The 20,339-nt window shown below is 43.4% G+C and overlaps 1 protein-coding gene across 1 annotated transcript in view; it reads right to left on the bottom strand.

The window, feature by feature from the left end:
• Window positions 1-959: 959 nt before the first annotated feature.
• Window positions 960-20,339, bottom strand: part of LOC148443340 (zinc finger protein 777-like) — a 130,506-nt gene continuing 111,126 nt past the window's right edge. The window contains exon 5 of the mRNA XM_088462955.1: window positions 960-1,103. Coding sequence (XP_088319081.1) covers window positions 1,018-1,103 — 86 coding nt within the window. The 3' untranslated portion in view covers window positions 960-1,017. The remainder of the gene's footprint in view (window positions 1,104-20,339) is intronic.

Raw genomic sequence — 20,339 nt, 5'->3', positions numbered from 1 at the left:
TTCCATGCAACCAGAGAAAACCCACCTGGCTGCAGTCTCATCCCATGCAACCACGTCATTGAAAGCCCACCTGGCTGCAGTCTCATCCCATGCAACCACGCCAAAGAAAGCCCATCTGGCAGCAGTCTCATCCCATGCAACTAGTCAGAAAGCCCATATGGCTGCAATCTCATCCCACGCAACCACGTTAGAGAAAACCCATCTGGCTGCAGTCTCATCCCATGCAACTTCATGAGTTATGTTTAATAAATAGCATTGATTGCACTTCTGGTAGTCTGCCATGCCTGGTCTTGGGACCGTGCTGCATCTTCATGAACGAATGGTCAATCCCCTGCTGTATAGTATCAGTGTTTTTATAGCCTGTGTTCTCTCTGTGTATCAAACCATTTTTACCAACTACCCCACAAAATATTTAATCCAGTGATTGGACCCCTGATTAAGAACTTAGATACAGATGTCACAGGAAAGGTTGTCCTATCTCTGTGAGTGTGGTGCTTTGCTCCACAAACCATCCCCTCCCAATGGGACAGCCATGTGTCTGCCTCTGTTCCTTATGTGACTTACAATGTTCTGTGTATAGGTCTCCAGCGGGCCACTGTGACCTCAGAGCACTATATATGTACCAGATATGTTCCTGTATAATAGTGGGAGAGACCGGGTGTGCTGGTTGTACTCTGATACCATAGCGATAGATGGACAAGTTCTAAGTCACCTTCAGTGGAGGATTCTATAGCAAGATAGAGGTCTGGAGAATGGAGGCCAGGTTGCCTCAGTGGTTTCTTCACTGGAGGCCATAAGAGAACTGCAATACCCCAGTATTGTTCCTTCTCCTCTAACATCTCCCTAGGTAGAACCATACAGACTAAATACAGAAAAGTTACTGGGCCCCGTGTTACTGGTCTGATCAAAGGGAAGACTGGATCCCGAGTCCCTTGTGTAGCGTACACACACACACAACATGAAAAATAAACTGTTTAATAAAGCAAATCACACAAAAAAAACAAAACACAATTGTCCTTAGAAGTCAAACAGTTCGTCCAGAAATATTAATATATCCACCATGTCCCATTGTGGCGGACTCTCCAAATCTTCTACCAACTCCTCTGAAATTGAGAGAGAAAGACAGATGGTTATATTACCTGTGTACATCTGTATGAGGGATGGTGTATGCTGGTTACCTTACCTGAGCACATGTGTATGAGGGATGGTGTATGCTGGTTATATTACCTGAGCACATGTGTATGAGGGATGGTGTATGCTGGTTATATTACCTGAGCACATGTGCATGAGGGATGGTGTATGCTGGTTATATTACCTGTGTATGAGGGATGGTGTATGCTGGTTACATTACCTGAGCATGAGGGATGGTGTATGCTGGCTATATTAACCTGTGTATGAGGGATGGTGTATGCCGGTTACATTACCTGTGTATGAGGGATAGTGTATGCTGGTTATATTACCTGTGTATGAGGGATGGTGTATGCCAGTTATATTACCTGAGCACATGTGTATGAGGAATGGTGTATGCTGGTTATATTACCTGAGCACATGTGTATGAGGGATGGTGTATGCCGGTTATATTACCTGTGTATGAGGGATGGTGCATGCTGGTTACATTACCTGTGTACATGTGTATAAGGGATGGTGTATGCTGGTTATATTACCTGAGCACATGTGTATGAAGGATGGTGTATGCTGGTTATATTACCTGGGTATATGAGGGATGATGTATGCTGGTTATATTACCTGAGCACATGTGTATGAGGGATGGTGTATGCTGGTTACATTACCTGAGCACATGTGTATGAGGGATGGTGTATGCTGGTTATATTACCTGTGTATGAGGGATGGTGTATACTGGTTATATTAACTGAGCACATGTGTATGAGGGATGATGTATGCTGGTTACCTTACCTGAGCACATGTGTATGAGGGATGGTGTATGCCGGTTACATTACCTGAGCACATGTGTATGAGGGATAGTGCATGCTGGTTATATTACTTGAGCACGTGTGTATGAGGGATGGTGTTATGCTGGTTATATTACCTGTGTATGAGGGATGGTGTATGCTGGTTACATTACCTAAGCACATGTGTATGAGGGATGGTGTATGCTGGTTACATTACCTGAGCACATGTGTATGAGGGATGGTGTATGCTGGTTATATTACCTGTGTATGAGGGATGGTGTATACTGGTTATATTACCTGTGTATGAGGGATGGTGTATGCCGGTTATATTACCTGTGTATGAGGGATGGTGTATGCTGGTTATATTACCTGTGTATGAGGGATGGTGTTTGCCGGTTATATTACCTGTGTACATGTGTATGAGGGATAGTGCATGCTGGTTATATTACTTGAGCACGTGTGTATGAGGGATGGTGTATGCTGGTTACAATACCTGAGTACATGTGTATAAGGGATGGTGTATGCTGGTTATATTACCTGAGCACATGTGTATGAAGGATGGTGTATGCTGGTTATATTACCTGGGTATATGAGGGATGATGTATGCTGGTTACCTTACCTGAGCACATGTGTATGAGGGATGGTGTATGCCGGTTACATTACCTGAGCACATGTGTATGAGGGATGGTGTATGCTGGTTATATTACCTGTGTATGAGGGATGGTGTATGCTGGTTATATTACCTGTGTATGAGGGATGGTGTATGCTGGTTATATTACCTGAGCACATGTGTATGAGGGATGGTGTATGCTGGTTACATTACCTGTGTATGAGGGATGGTGTATGCTGGTCATATTACCTGTGTATGAGGGATGGTGTATGCTGGTTATATTACCTGAGCACATGTGTATGAGGGATGGTGTATGCCGGTTATATTACCTGAGCACATGTGTATGAGGGATGGTGTATGCCGGTTACATTACCTGAGCACATGTATATGAGGGATGGTGTATGCTGGTTATAATACCTGTGTATGAGGGATGGTGTATGCCGGTTATATTACCTGTGTATGAGGGATGGTGTATGCTGGTTATATTACCTGAGCACATGTGTATGAGGGATGGTGTATGCTGATTATATTACCTGTGTACATGTGTATGAGGGATAGTGCATGCTGGTTATATTACTTGAGCACGTGTGTATGAGGGATGGTGTATGCTGGTTAGATTACCTGTGTACATGTGTGTAAGGGATGGTGTATGCTGGTTATATTACCTGAGCATGTGTGTATGAGGGATGGTGTATGCTGGTTATATTACCTGTGTATGAGGGATGGTGTTTGCCGGTTATATTACCTGAGCACATGTGTATGAGGGATAGTGCATGCTGGTTATATTACTTGAGCACGTGTGTATGAGGGATGGTGTTATGCTGGTTATATTACCTGTGTATGAGGGATGGTGTATGCTGGTTATATTACCTGGGTATATGAGGGATGATGTATGCTGGTTAGAATACCTGAGCACATGTGTATGAGGAATGGTGTATGCTGGTTATATTACCTGTGTATGAGGGATGGTGTATGCTGGTTACATTATCTGTGTACATGTGTATAAGGGATGGTGTATGCTGGTTATATTACCTGAGCACATGTGTATGAAGGATGGTGTATTCTGGTTATATTACCTGGGTATATGAGGGATGATGTATGCTGGTTATATTACCTGAGCACATGTGTGTATGAGGGATGGTGTATCCTGGTTATATTACCTGTGTACATGTGTATGAGGGATGGGGAATTGGTATGAAATACAGCCGGCCGCATGGTTCGATTCCCATCAGCGGCAGCCCGACAGGAGCAGAGTGCGACGCAGAAGAAGCCCGACAGCGCTGGAAATCCCGATCGTGGATAGGTAAGTATTTACTAAACTAACCCCCCCCTAACCCTAACCCTCCTTAGGGGTGCCTAACCCTAACTTCCCCCCCCAAGTGCCTAACCCTAACCACCCCCTTCCCCGCTGCCTAAACCTAAGTCCCCCGGGGGGGGGGGGGGGGTGCCTAACCCTAATTCCCCCCCGGGGGTGCCTAACCCTAACCCTCCCTCCCCCTAACCTAACCCTCCCGAGGGGGTGCCTAACCCTAAGTCCCCCCCGGGAGCCCTAAACCTAACCCTCCCCCCCGCGGCTGTCCGCTCGCGGCGCCCGGCATCCCTACGATCGGGATGCCTACAGTCGGGATGCCGGGCGCCGGTTTCCCGGCGTCGGGGAAATGCGGGCGTCTACATCTAGATGCCCGGCATTTCACCCTTGCCGGGAAATGGCAGTCGGGAAGCCGGCTGCCGGTATTTAGGCAGTCGGATTCCCGATTGCCTCCCAGGGATGGTGTATGCTGGTTATATTACCTGTGTATGAGGGATGGTGTATGCTGGTTATATTACCTGTGTACATGTGTATGAGGGATGGTGTATGCTGGTTATATTACCTGTGTATGAGGGATGGTGTATGCTGGTTATATTACCTGTGTATGAGGGATGGTGTATGCTGGTTATATTACCTGAGCACATGTGTATGAGGGATGATGTATGCTGGTTATATTACCTGAGCATGTGTGTATGAGGGATGGTGTATGCTGGTTACATTACCTGTGTACATGTGTATGAGGGATGGTGTATGCCGGTTATATTACCTGTGTATGAGGGATGGTGTTATGCTGGTTATATTACCTGTGTATGAGGGATGATGTATACTGGTTACATTACCTGAGCACATGTGTATGAGGGATGGTGTATGCTGGTTATATTACCTGTGTATGAGGGATGGTGTATGCTGGTTATATTACCTGTGTACATGTGTATGAGGGATGGTGTATGCCGGTTATATTACCTGAGCACATGTGTATGAGGGATGGTGTATGCTGGTTATATTACCTGTGTACATGTGTAATAGGGATGGTGTATGCTGGTTATATTACCTGTGTATGAGGGATAATGTATGCTGGTTATATTACCTGTGTATGAGGGATGGTGTATGCCGGTTATATTACCTGAGCACATGTGTATGAGGGATGGTGTATGCTGGTTACATTACCTGTGTATGAGGGATGGTGTATACTGGTTATATTACCTGAGCACATGTGTATGAGGGATGGTGTATGCTGGTTACATTAACTGTGTATGAGGGATGGTGTATGCCGGTTATATTACCTGAGCACATGTGTATGAGGGATGGTGTATGCTGGTTATATTACCTGAGCACATGTGTATGAGGGATGATGTATGCTGGTTATATTACCTGAGCATGTGTGTATGAGGGATGGTGTATGCTGGTTATATTACCTGTGTATGAGGGATGGTGTGTGCTGGTTATATTACCTGAGCACATGTGTATGAGGGATGGTGTATGCCGGTTATATTACCTGTGTATGAGGGATGGTGTATGCCGGTTATATTACCTGTGTATGAGGGATGGTGTATGCTGGTTATTTTACCTGTGTATGAGGGATGGTGTATGCCGGTTATATTACCTGAGCACATGTGTATGAGGGATGGTGTATGCCGATTATATTACCTGTGTACATGTGTATAAGGGATGGTGTATGCTGGTTACATTACCTGAGCACATGTGTATGAGGGATGGTGTATGCTGGTTATATTACCTGAGCACATGTGTATGAGGGATGGTGCATGCTGGTTATATTACCTGTGTATGAGGGATGGTGTATGCCGGTTATATTACCTGAGCACATGTGTATGAGGAATGGTGTATGCTGGATATATTACCTGTATATGAGGGATGGTGTATGCCGGTTATATTACCTGTGTATGAGGGATGGTGTATGCCGGTTATATTACCTGTGTATGAGGGATGATGTATGCTGGTTATATTACCTGAGCACATGTGTATGAGGGATGGTGTATGCCGATTATATTACCTGTGTACATGTGTATAAGGGATGGTGTATGCTGGTTACATTACCTGAGCACATGTGTATGAGGGATGGTGTATGCTGGTTATATTACCTGAGCACATGTGTATGAGGGATGGTGTATGCTGGTTATATTACCTGTGTATGAGGGATGGTGTATGCCGGTTATATTACCTGAGCACATGTGTATGAGGAATGGTGTATGCTGGTTATATTACCTGAGCACATGTGTATGAGGGATGGTGTATGCTGGTTACATTACCTGAGCACATGTGTATGAGGGATGGTGTATGCTGGTTATATTACCTGTGTATGAGGGATGGTTTATGCCGGTTATATTATCTGAGCACATGTGTATGAGGAATGGTGTATGCTGGATATATTACCTGTATATGAGGGATGGTGTATGCCGGTTATATTACCTGTGTATGAGGGATGGTGTATGCCGGTTATATTACCTGTGTATGAGGGATGGTGTATGCCGGTTATATTACCTGAGCACATGTGTATGAGGGATGGTGTATGCCGGTTATATTACCTGAGCACATGTGTATGAGGGATGGTGTATACTGGTTATATTACCTATGCACATGTGTATGAGGGATGGTGTATGCTGGTTATATTACCTGTGTATGAGGGATGGTGTATACTGGTTATATTACCTGAGCACATGTGTATGAGGGATGGTGCATGCTGGTTATATTACCTGTGTATGAGGGATGGTGTATGCCGGTTATATTACCTGAGCACATGTGTATGAGGAATGGTGTATGCTGGATATATTACCTGTATATGAGGGATGGTGTATGCCGGTTATATTACCTGTGTATGAGGGATGGTGTATGCCGGTTATATTACCTGTGTATGAGGGATGATGTATGCTGGTTATATTACCTGAGCACATGTGTATGAGGGATGGTGTATGCTGGTTACATTACCTGAGCACATGTGTATGAGGGATGGTGTATGCTGGTTATATTACCTGTGTATGAGGGATGGTGTATACTGGTTATATTACCTGAGCACATGTGTATGAGGGATGGTGTATGCCGGTTATATTACCTGTGTATGAGGGATGGTGTTATGCTGGTTATATTACCTGTGTATGAGGGATGATGTATGCTGGTTATATTACCTGAGCACATGTGTATGAGGGATGGTGTATGCTGGTTACATTACCTGAGCACATGTGTATGAGGGATGGTGTATGCTGGTTATATTACCTGTGTATGAGGGATGGTGTATACTGGTTATATTACCTGAGCACATGTGTATGAGGGATGATGTATGCTGGTTACATTACCTGTGTATGAGGGATGGTGTATACTGGTTATATTACCTGAGCACATGTGTATGAGGGATGGTGTATGCTGGTTACATTACCTGTGTATGAGGGATGGTGTATGCTGGTTATATTACCTGTGTATGAGGGATGGTTTATGCCGGTTATATTATCTGAGCACATGTGTATGAGGAATGGTGTATGCTGGATATATTACCTGTATATGAGGGATGGTGTATGCCGGTTATATTACCTGTGTATGAGGGATGGTGTATGCCGGTTATATTACCTGTGTATGAGGGATGGTGTATGCCGGTTATATTACCTGAGCACATGTGTATGAGGGATGGTGTATGCTGGTTATATTACCTGAGCACATGTGTATGAGGAATGGTGTATGCTGGTTATATTACCTGAGCACATGTGTATGAGGGATGGTGTATGCCGGTTATATTACCTGTGTATGAGGGATAGTGTATGCTGGTTATATTACATGTGTATGAGGGATGGTGTATGCCGGTTATATTACCTGAGCACATGTGTATGAGGAATGGTGTATGCTGGTTATATTACCTGAGCACATGTGTATGACGGATGGTGTATGCCGGTTATATTACCTGTGTATGAGGGATGGTGTATGCTGGTTACATTACCTGTGTACATGTGTATGAGGGATGGTGTATGCTGGTTATATTACCTGTGTATGAGGGATGGTGTATGCTGGTTATATTACCTGTGTATGAGGGATGGTGTATGCTGGTTACATTACCTGAGCAAATGTGTATGAGGGATGGTGCATGCTGGTTATATTACCTGTGTATGAGGGATGGTGTATGCCGGTTACATTACCTGTGTATGAGGGATGGTTTATGCCGGTTATATTATCTGAGCACATGTGTATGAGGAATGGTGTATGCTGGATATATTACCTGAGCACATGTGTATGAGGGATGGTGTATGCCGGTTATATTACCTGAGCACATGTGTATGAGGAATGGTGTATGCTGGTTATATTACCTGAGCACATGTGTATGAGGGATGGTGTATGCTGGTTATATTACCTGTGTATGAGGGATGGTGTATGCCGGTTATATTACCTGAGCACATGTGTATGAGGGATGGTGTATGCTGGTTATATTACCTGAGCACATGTGTATGAGGGATGGTGTATGCTGGTTATATTACCTGTGTATGAGGGATGGTGTATACTGGTTATATTACCTGAGCACATGTGTATGAGGGATGGTGTATACTGGTTATATTACCTGAGCACATGTGTATGAGGGATGGTGTATGCTGGTTACATTAACTGTGTATGAGGGATGGTGTATGCCGGTTATATTACCTGAGCACATGTGTATGAGGAATGGTGTATGCTGGTTAAATTACCTGAGCACATGTGTATGAGGGATGGTGTATGCTGGTTATATTACCTGTGTATGAGGGATGGTGTATGCCGGTTATATTACCTGTGTATGAGGGATGGTGTATGCCGGTTATATTACCTGTGTATGAGGGATGGTGTATGTCGGTTATATTACCTGTGTATGAGGGATGGTGTATGCCGGTTATATTACCTGTGTATGAGGGATGGTGTATGCCGGTTATATTACCTGAGCACATGTGTATGAGGGATGGTGTATGCCGGTTATATTACCTGAGCACATGTGTATGAGGGATGGTGTATACTGGTTATATTACCTATGCACATGTGTATGAGGGATGGTGTATGCTGGTTATATTACCTGTGTATGAGGGATGGTGTATGCTGGTTATATTACCTGAGCACATGTGTATGAGGAATGGTGTATGCTGGTTATATTACCTGAGCACATGTGTATGAGGGATGGTGTATGCCGGTTATATTACCTGTGTATGAGGGATGGTGTATGCTGGTTATATTACCTGTGTATGAGGGATGGTGTATACTGGTTATATTACCTGAGCACATGTGTATGAGGGATGATGTATGCTGGTTACCTTACCTGAGCACATGTGTATGAGGGATGGTGTATGCTGGTTACATTACCTGTGTATGAGGGATGGTGTATGCTGGTTATATTACCTGTGTATGAGGGATGGTTTATGCCGGTTATATTATCTGAGCACATGTGTATGAGGAATGGTGTATGCTGGATATATTACCTGAGCACATGTGTATGAGGGATGGTGTATGCCGGTTATATTACTTGAGCACATGTGTATGAGGGATGGTGTATGCTGGTTATATTACCTGTGTATGAGGGATGGTGTATGCCGGTTATATTACCTGAGCACATGTGTATGAGGAATGGTGTATGCTGGTTATATTACCTGCGCACATGTGTATGAGGGATGGTGTATGCCGGTTATATTACCTGTGTATGAGGGATAGTGTATGCTGGTTATATTACATGTGTATGAGGGATGGTGTATGCCGGTTATATTACCTGAGCACATGTGTATGAGGGATGGTGTATACTGGTTATATTACCTATGCACATGTGTATGAGGGATGGTGTATGCTGGTTATATTACCTGTGTATGAGGGATGGTGTATGCTGGTTATATTACCTGAGCACATGTGTATGAGGAATGGTGTATGCTGGTTATATTACCTGAGCACATGTGTATGACGGATGGTGTATGCCGGTTATATTACCTGTGTATGAGGGATGGTGTATGCTGGTTACATTACCTGTGTACATGTGTATGAGGGATGGTGTATGCTGGTTACATTACCTGTGTATGAGGGATGGTGTATGCTGGTTATATTACCTGTGTATGAGGGATGGTGTATGCTGGTTACATTACCTGAGCAAATGTGTATGAGGGATGGTGCATGCTGGTTATATTACCTGTGTATGAGGGATGGTGTATGCCGGTTACATTACCTGTGTATGAGGGATGGTTTATGCCGGTTATATTATCTGAGCACATGTGTATGAGGAATGGTGTATGCCGGTTATATTACCTGAGCACATGTGTATGAGGAATGGTGTATGCTGGTTATATTACCTGAGCACATGTGTATGAGGGATGGTGTATGCTGGTTATATTACCTGTGTATGAGGGATGGTGTATGCCGGTTATATTACCTGAGCACATGTGTATGAGGAATGGTGTATGCTGGTTATATTACCTGAGCACATGTGTATGAGGGATGGTGTATGCTGGTTATATTACCCGTGTATGAGGGATGGTGTATACTGGTTATATTACCTGAGCACATGTGTATGAGGGATGGTGTATGCTGGTTACATTAACTGTGTATGAGGGATGGTGTATGCCGGTTATATTACCTGAGCACATGTGTATGAGGGATGGTGTATGCTGGTTATATTACCTGAGCACATGTGTATGAGGGATGGTGTATGCTGGTTATATTACCTGTGTATGAGGGATGGTGTATGCCGGTTATATTACCTGTGTATGAGGGATGGTGTATGCCGGTTATATTACCTGTGTATGAGGGATGGTGTATGTCGGTTATATTACCTGTGTATGAGGGATGGTGTGTGCTGGTTATATTACCTGAGTATGAGGGATGGTGTGTGCTGGTTATATTACCTGAGCACATGTGTATGAGGGATGGTGTATGCCGGTTATATTACCTGTGTATGAGGGATGGTGTATGCCGGTTATATTACCTGTGTATGAGGGATGGTGTATGCCGGTTATATTACCTGAGCACATGTGTATGAGGGATGGTGTATGCCGGTTATATTACCTGAGCACATGTGTATGAGGGATGGTGTATACTGGTTATATTACCTGAGCACATGTGTATGAGGGATGGTGTATACTGGTTATATTACCTGAGCACATGTGTATGAGGGATGGTGTATACTGGTTATATTACCTATGCACATGTGTATGAGGGATGGTGCATGCTGGTTATATTACCTGTGTATGAGGGATGGTGTGTGCTGGTTATATTACCTGAGCACATGTGTATGAGGGATGGTGTATGCCGGTTATATTATCTGTGTATGAGGGATGGTGTATGCCGGTTATATTACCTGTGTATGAGGGATGGTGTATGCTGGTTATTTTACCTGTGTATGAGGGATGGTGTATGCCGGTTATATTACCTGAGCACATGTGTATGAGGGATGGTGTATGCCGATTATATTACCTGTGTACATGTGTATAAGGGATGGTGTATGCTGGTTACATTACCTGAGCACATGTGTATGAGGGATGGTGTATGCTGGTTATATTACCTGAGCACATGTGTATGAGGGATGGTGTATGCTGGTTATATTACCTGTGTATGAGGGATGGTGTATGCCGGTTATATTACCTGAGCACATGTGTATGAGGAATGGTGTATGCTGGTTCTATTACCTGAGCACATGTGTATGAGGGATGGTGTATGCCGGTTATATTACCTGTGTATGAGGGATGGTGTATGCTGGTTACATTACCTGTGTACATGTGTATAAGGGATGGTGTATGCTGGTTATATTACCTGAGCACATGTGTATGAAGGAAGGTGTATGCTGGTTATATTACCTGGGTATATGAGGGATGATGTATGCTGGTTATATTACCTGAGCACATGTGTATGAGGGATGGTGTATGCTGGTTACATTACCTGAGCACATGTGTATGAGGGATGGTGTATGCTGGTTACATTACCTGTGTACATGTGTATAAGGGATGGTGTATACTGGTTATATTACCTGAGCACATGTGTATGAGGGATGGTGTATGCCGGTTACATTACCTGAGCACATGTGTATGAGGGATGGTGTATGCTGGTTATATTACCTGTATATGAGGGATGGTGTAAGCTGGTTATATTACCTGTGTATGAGGGATGGTGTATGCCGGTTATATTACCTGTGTATGAGGGATGGTGTTATGCTGGTTACATTACCTGTGTATGAGGGATGGTGTATGCTGGTTACATTACCTAAGCACATGTGTATGAGGTATAGTGCATGCTGGTTATATTACTTGAGCACGTGTGTATGAGGGATGGTGTTATGCTGGTTACATTACCTGTGTATGAGGGATGGTGTATGCTGGTTATATTACCTGTGTATGAGGGATGGTGTATACTGGTTATATTACCTGAGCACATGTGTATGAGGGATGGTGTATGCCGGTTATATTACCTGTGTATGAGGGATGGTGTTATGCTGGTTATATTACCTGTGTATGAGGGATGGTTTATGCCGATTATATTACCTGTGTACATGTGTATAAGGGATGGTGTATGCTGGTTACATTACCTGAGCACATGTGTATGAGGGATGGTGTATGCTGGTTATATTACCTGTGTACATGTGTATAAGGGATGGTGTATGCTGGTTACATTACCTAAGCACATGTGTATGAGAGATGGTGCATGCTGGTTACATTACCTGTGTATGAGGGATGGTGTATGCTGGTTACATTACCTGTGTACATGTGTATAAGGGATGGTGTATGCTGGTTATATTACCTGAGCATGTGTGTATGCTGGTTATATTACCTGAGCACATGTGTATGAGGGATGGTGTATGCTGGTTATATTACCTGTATATGAGGGATGGTGTATGCTGGTTATATTACCTGAGCACATGTGTATGAGCGATGGTGTATGCCGGTTATATTACCTGTGTATGAGGGATGGTGTATACTGGTTACATTACCTGTGTACATGTGTATAAGGGATGGTGTATGCTGGTTATATTACCTGAGCACATGTGTATGGAGGATGGTGTATGCTGGTTATATTACCTGGGTATATGAGCGATGATGTATGCTGGTTATATTACCTGAGCACATGTGTATGAGGGATGGTGTATGCTGGTTACATTACCTGAGCACATGTGTATGAGGGATGGTGTATGCTGGTTATATTACCTGTGTATGAGGGATGGTGTAAACTGGTTATATTACCTGAGCACATGTGTATGAGGGATGATGTATGCTGGTTACCTTACCTGAGCACATGTGTATGAGGGAAGGTGTATGCCGGTTACATTACCTGAGCACATGTGTATGAGGGATGGTGTATGCTGGTTACATTACCTGAGCACATGTGTATGAGGGATGGTGTATGCTGGTTATAATACCTGTGTATGAGGGATGGTGTATGCCGGTTATATTACCTGTGTATGAGGGATGGTGTATGCTGATTACATTACCTGTGTACATGTGTTTAAGGGATGGTGTATGCTGGTTATATTACCTGAGCACATGTGTATGAGGAATGGTGTATGCCGGTTATATTACCTGAGCACATGTGTATGAGAGATGGTGTATGCTGGTTATATTACCTGAGCACATGTGTATGAGGGATGGTGTATGCTGGTTACATTACCTGTGTACATGTGTATAAGGGATGGTGTATGCTGTTTATATTACCTGAGCACATGTGTATGAGGGATGGTGTATGCCGGTTAAATTACCTGAGCACATGTGTATGAGGGATGGTGTATGCTGATTATATTACCTGAGCACATGTGTATGAGGGATGGTGTATGCCGGTTATATTACCTGTTTACGTGTGTATGAGGGATGGTGTATGCTGGTTACATTACCTGAGCACATGTGTATGAGGGATGGTGTATGCTGGTTATATTACCTGTGTATGAGGGATGGTGTATGCCGGTTATATTACCTGTGTATGAGGGATGGTGTTTGCCGGTTATATTACCTGAGCACATGTGTATGAGGGATGGTGTATGCCGGTTATATTACCTGTGTCCATGTGTATGAGGGATAGTGCATGCTGGTTATATTACTTGAGCACGTGTGTATGAGGGATGGTGTATGCTGGTTACATTACCTGTGTACATGTGTATAAGGGATGGTGTATGCTGGTTATATTACCTGGGTATATGTGTATGAGGGATGATGTATGCTGGTTATTATACCTGAGCACATGTGTATGAGGAATGGTGTATGCTGGTTATAATACCTGTGTATGAGGGATGGTGTATGCTGGTTACATTACCTGTGTACATGTGTATAAGGGATGGTGTATTCTGGTTATATTACCTGGGTATATGAGGGATGATGTATGCTGGTTATATTACCTGAGCACATGTGTGTATGAGGGATGGTGTATGCCGGTTATATTACCTGAGCACATGTGTATGAGGGATGGTGTATGCTGGTTATATTACCTGTGTACATGTGTATGAGGGATGGTGTATGAAGGTTATATTACCTGTGTATGAGGGATAATGTATGCTGGTTATATTACCTGTGTATGAGGGATGGTGTATGCCGGTTATATTACCTGAGCACATGTGTATGAGGGATGGTGTATGCTGGTTACATTACCTGTGTATGAGGGATGGTGTATACTGGTTATATTACCTGAGCACATGTGTATGAGGGATGGTGTATACTGCTTATATTACCTGAGCACATGTGTATGAGGGATGGTGTATGCTGGTTACATTAACTGTGTATGAGGGATGGTGTATGCCGGTTATATTACCTGAGCACATGTGTATGAGGGATGGTGTATGCTGGTTATATTACCTGAGCACATGTGTATGAGGGATGGTGTATGCTGGTTATATTACCTGTGTATGAGGGATGGTGTATGCCGGTTATATTACCTGTGTATGAGGGATGGTGTATGCCGGTTATATTACCTGTGTATGAGGGATGGTGTATGCTGGTTATATTACCTGTGTATGAGGGATGATGTATGCTGGTTACATTACCTGAGCACATGTGTATGAGGGATGGTGTATGCTGGTTACATTACCTGAGCACATATGTATGAGGGATGGTGTATGCCGGTTACATTACCTGAGCACATGTATATGAGGGATGGTGTATGCTGGTTATATTACATGTGTATGAGGGATGGTGTATGCCGGTTATATTACCTGAGCACATGTGTATGAGGGATGGTGTATGCTGGTTATATTACCTGTGTATGAGGGATGGTGTATACTGGTTATATTACCTGAGCACATGTGTATGAGGGATGGTGTATGCTGGTTACATTACCTGTATATGAGGGATGGTGTATACTGGTTATATTACCTGAGCACATGTGTATGAGGGATGGTGTATACTGGTTATATTACCTGAGCACATGTGTATGAGGGATGGTGTATGCTGGTTACATTAACTGTGTATGAGGGATGGTGTATGCCGGTTATATTACCTGAGCACATGTGTATGAGGGATGGTGTATGCTGGTTATATTACCTGAGCACATGTGTATGAGGGATGGTGTATGCTGGTTATATTACCTGTGTATGAGGGATGGTGTATGCCGGTTATATTACCTGTGTATGAGGGATGGTGTATGCCGGTTATATTACCTGTGTATGAGGGATGGTGTATGCCGGTTATATTACCTGTGTATGAGGGATGGTGTATGTCGGTTATATTACCTGTGTATGAGGGATGGTGTGTGCTGGTTATATTACCTGAGAATGAGGGATGGTGTGTGCTGGTTATATTACCTGAGCACATGTGTATGAAGGAAGGTGTATGCTGGTTATATTACCTGGGTATATGAGGGATGATGTATGCTGGTTATATTACCTGAGCACATGTGTATGAGGGATGGTGTATGCTGGTTACATTACCTGAGCACATGTGTATGAGGGATGGTGTATGCCGGTTATATTACCTGTGTATGAGGGATGGTGTATGCCGGTTATATTACCTGAGCACATGTGTATGAGGGATGGTGTATGCCGGTTATATTACCTGAGCACATGTGTATGAGGGATGGTGTATACTGGTTATATTACCTGAGCACATGTGTATGAGGGATGGTGTATACTGGTTATATTACCTGAGCACATGTGTATGAGGGATGGTGCATGCTGGTTATATTACCTGTGTATGAGGGATGGTGTGTGCTGGTTATATTACCTGAGCACATGTGTATGAGGGATGGTGTATGCCGGTTATATTACCTGTGTATGAGGGATGGTGTATGCCGGTTATATTACCTGTGTATGAGGGATGGTGTATGCTGGTTATTTTACCTGTGTATGAGGGATGGTGTATGCCGGTTATATTACCTGAGCACATGTGTATGAGGGATGGTGTATGCCGATTATATTATCTGTGTACATGTGTATAAGGGATGGTGTATGCTGGTTACATTACCTGAGCACATGTGTATGAGGGATGGTGTATGCTGGTTATATTACCTGAGCACATGTGTATGAGGGATGGTGTATGCTGGTTATATTACCTGTGTATGAGGGATGGTGTATGCCGGTTATATTACCTGAGCACATGTGTATGAGGAATGGTGTATGCTGGTTATATTACCTGAGCACATGTGTATAAGGGATGGTGTATGCTGGTTATATTACCTGAGCACATGTGTATGAAGGAAGGTGTATGCTGGTTATATTACCTGGGTATATGAGGGATGATGTATGCTGGTTATATTACCTGAGCACATGTGTATGAGGGATGGTGTATGCTGGTTACATTACCTGAGCACATGTGTATGAGGGATGGTGTATGCTGGTTATATTACCTGTGTATGAGGGATGGTGTATACTGGTTATATTACCTGAGCACATGTGTATGAGGGATGGTGTATGCCGGTTACATTACCTGAGCACATGTGTATGAGGGATGGTGTATGCTGGTTATATTACCTGTATATGAGGGATGGTGTATGCTGGTTATATTACCTGAGCACATGTGTATGAGCGATGGTGTATGCCGGTTATATTACCTGTGTATGAGGGATGGTGTATGCCGGTTATATTACCTGTGTATGAGGGATGGTGTATGCTGGTTATATTACCTGTGTACATGTGTATAAGGGATGGTGTATGCTGGTTATATTACCTGAGCACATGTGTATGAAGGAAGGTGTATGCTGGTTATATTACCTGGGTATATGAGGGATGATGTATGCTGGTTATATTACCTGAGCACATGTGTATGAGGGATGGTGTATGCTGGTTACATTACCTGAGCACATGTGTATGAGGGATGGTGTATGCTGGTTATATTACCTGTATATGAGGGATGGTGTATGCTGGTTATTTTACCTGTGTATGAGGGATGGTGTATGCTGGTTACATTACCTAAGCACATGTGTATGAGGGATGGTGCATGCTGGTTACATTACCTGTGTATGAGGGATGGTGTATGCTGGTTACATTACCTGTGTACATGTGTATAAGGGATGGTGTATGCTGGTTATATTACCTGAGCATGTGTGTATGCTGGTTATATTACCTGAGCACATGTGTATGAGGGATGGTGTATGCTGGTTATATTACCTGTATATGAGGGATGGTGTATGCTGGTTATATTACCTGAGCACATGTGTATGAGCGATGGTGTATGCCGGTTATATTACCTGTGTATGAGGGATGGTGTATGCCGGTTATATTACCTGTGTATGAGGGATGGTGTATGCCGGTTATATTACCTGTGTATGAGGGATGGTGTAAACTGGTTATATTACCTGAGCACATGTGTATGAGGGATGATGTATGCTGGTTACCTTACCTGAGCACATGTGTATGAGGGAAGGTGTATGCCGGTTACATTACCTGAGCACATGTGTATGAGGGATGGTGTATGCTGGTTATATTACCTGAGCACATGTGTATGACGGATGGTGTATGCCGGTTATATTACCTGTGTATGAGGGATGGTGTATGCTGGTTACATTACCTGTGTACATGTGTATGAGGGATGGTGTATGCTGGTTATATTACCTGTGTATGAGGGATGGTGTATGCTGGTTATATTACCTGAGCACATGTGTATGGAGGATGGTGTATGCTGGTTATATTACCTGGGTATATGAGGGATGATGTATGCTGGTTATATTACCTGAGCACATGTGTATGAGGGATGGTGTATGCTGGTTACATTACCTGAGCACATGTGTATGAGGGATGGTGTATGCTGGTTATATTACCTGAGCACATGTGTATGACGGATGGTGTATGCCGGTTATATTACCTGTGTATGAGGGATGGTGTATGCTGGTTACATTACCTGTGTACATGTGTATGAGGGATGGTGTATGCTGGTTATATTACCTGTGTATAAGGGATGGTGTATGCTGGTTATATTACCTGAGCACATGTGTATGGAGGATGGTGTATGCTGGTTATATTACCTGGGTATATGAGGGATGATGTATGCTGGTTATATTACCTGAGCACATGTGTATGAGGGATGGTGTATGCTGGTTACATTACCTGAGCACATGTGTATGAGGGATGGTGTATGCTGGTTATATTACCTGTGTATGAGGGATGGTGTAAACTGGTTATATTACCTGAGCACATGTGTATGAGGGATGATGTATGCTGGTTACCTTACCTGAGCACATGTGTATGAGGGAAGGTGTATGCCGGTTACATTACCTGAGCACATGTGCATGAGGGATGGTGTATGCTGGTTATATTACCTGTATATGAGGGATGGTGTAAGCTGGTTATATTACCTGAGCACATGTGTATGAGGGATGGTGTATGCTGGTTACATTACCTGTGTATGAGGGATGGTGTATGCTGGTTATATTACCTGTGTATGAGGGATTGTGTATGCTGGTTACATTACCTAAGCACATGTGTATGAGGGATAGTGCATGCTGGTTATATTACTTGAGCAGGTGTGCATGAGGGATGGTGTTATGCTGGTTACATTACCTGTGTATGAGGGACGGTGTATGCTGGTTATATTACCTGTGTATGAGGGATGGTGTATACTGGTTATATTACCTGAGCACATGTGTATGAGGGATGATGTATGCTGGTTATATTACCTGAGCATGTGTGTATGAGGGATGGTGTATGCTGGTTATATTACCTGAGCACATGTGTATGAGGGATGGTGCATGCTGGTTATATTACCTGTGTATGAGGGATGGTGTATGCCGGTTATATTACCTGTGTATGAGGGATGGTGTATGCTGGTTACATTAACTGTGTATGAGGGATGGTGTATGCCGGTTATATTACCTGAGCACCTGTGTATGAGGGATGGTGTATGCTGGTTATATTACCTGAGCACCTGTGTATGAGGGATGGTGTATGCTGGTTATATTACCTGTGTATGAGGGATGGTGTATACTGGTTATATTACCTGAGCACATGTGTATGAGGGATGATGTATGCTGGTTATATTACCTGAGCATGTGTGTATGAGGGATGGTGTATGCTGGTTATATTACCTGAGCACATGTGTATGAGGGATGGTGCATGCTGGTTATATTACCTGTGTATGAGGGATGGTGTATGCCGGTTATATTACCTGTGTATGAGGGATGGTGTATGCTGGTTACATTAACTGTGTATGAGGGATGGTGTATGCCGGTTATATTACCTGAGCACCTGTGTATGAGGGATGGTGTATGCTGGTTATATTACCTGAGCACATGTGTATGAGGGATGATGTATGCTGGTTATATTACCTGTGTATGAGGGATGGTGTATACTGGTTATATTACCTGTGTATGAGGGATGGTTTATGCCGGTTATATTACCTGAGCACCTGTGTATGAGGGATGGTGTATGCTGGTTATATTACCTGTGTATGAGGGATGGTGTATACTGGTTATATTACCTGAGCACATGTGTATGAGGGATGATGTATGCTGGTTATATTACCTGAGCATGTGTGTATGAGGGATGGTGTATGCTGGTTATATTACCTGAGCACATGTGTATGAGGGATGGTGTATGCTGGTTATATTACCTGTATATGAGGGATGGTGTATGCTGGTTATATTACCTGAGCACATGTGTATGAGCGATGGTGTATGCCGGTTATATTACCTGTGTATGAGGGATGGTGTATACTGGTTACATTACCTGTGTACATGTGTATAAGGGATGGTGTATGCTGGTTATATTACCTGAGCACATGTGTATGAAGGATGGTGTATGCTGGTTATATTACCTGAGCACATGTGTATGAGCGATGGTGTATGCCGGTTATATTACCTGTGTATGAGGGATGGTGTATGCCGGTTATATTACCTGTGTATGAGGGATGGTGTATGCCGGTTATATTACCTGTGTATGAGGGATGGTGTAAACTGGTTATATTACATGAGCACATGTGTATGAGGGATGATGTATGCTGGTTACCTTACCTGAGCACATGTGTATGAGGGAAGGTGTATGCCGGTTACATTACCTGAGCACATGTGTATGAGGGATGGTGTATGCTGGTTATATTACCTGAGCACATGTGTATGACGGATGGTGTATGCCGGTTATATTACCTGTGTATGAGGGATGGTGTATGCTGGTTACATTACCTGT

This window comes from Taudactylus pleione, unplaced genomic scaffold (assembly GCF_031769625.1).
Source record: "Taudactylus pleione unplaced genomic scaffold, aTauple2 ptg001297l, whole genome shotgun sequence".
Classification (NCBI taxonomy): Eukaryota; Metazoa; Chordata; class Amphibia; order Anura; family Myobatrachidae; genus Taudactylus; species Taudactylus pleione.
This window is presented reverse-complemented; position numbering and strand designations above follow the sequence as displayed.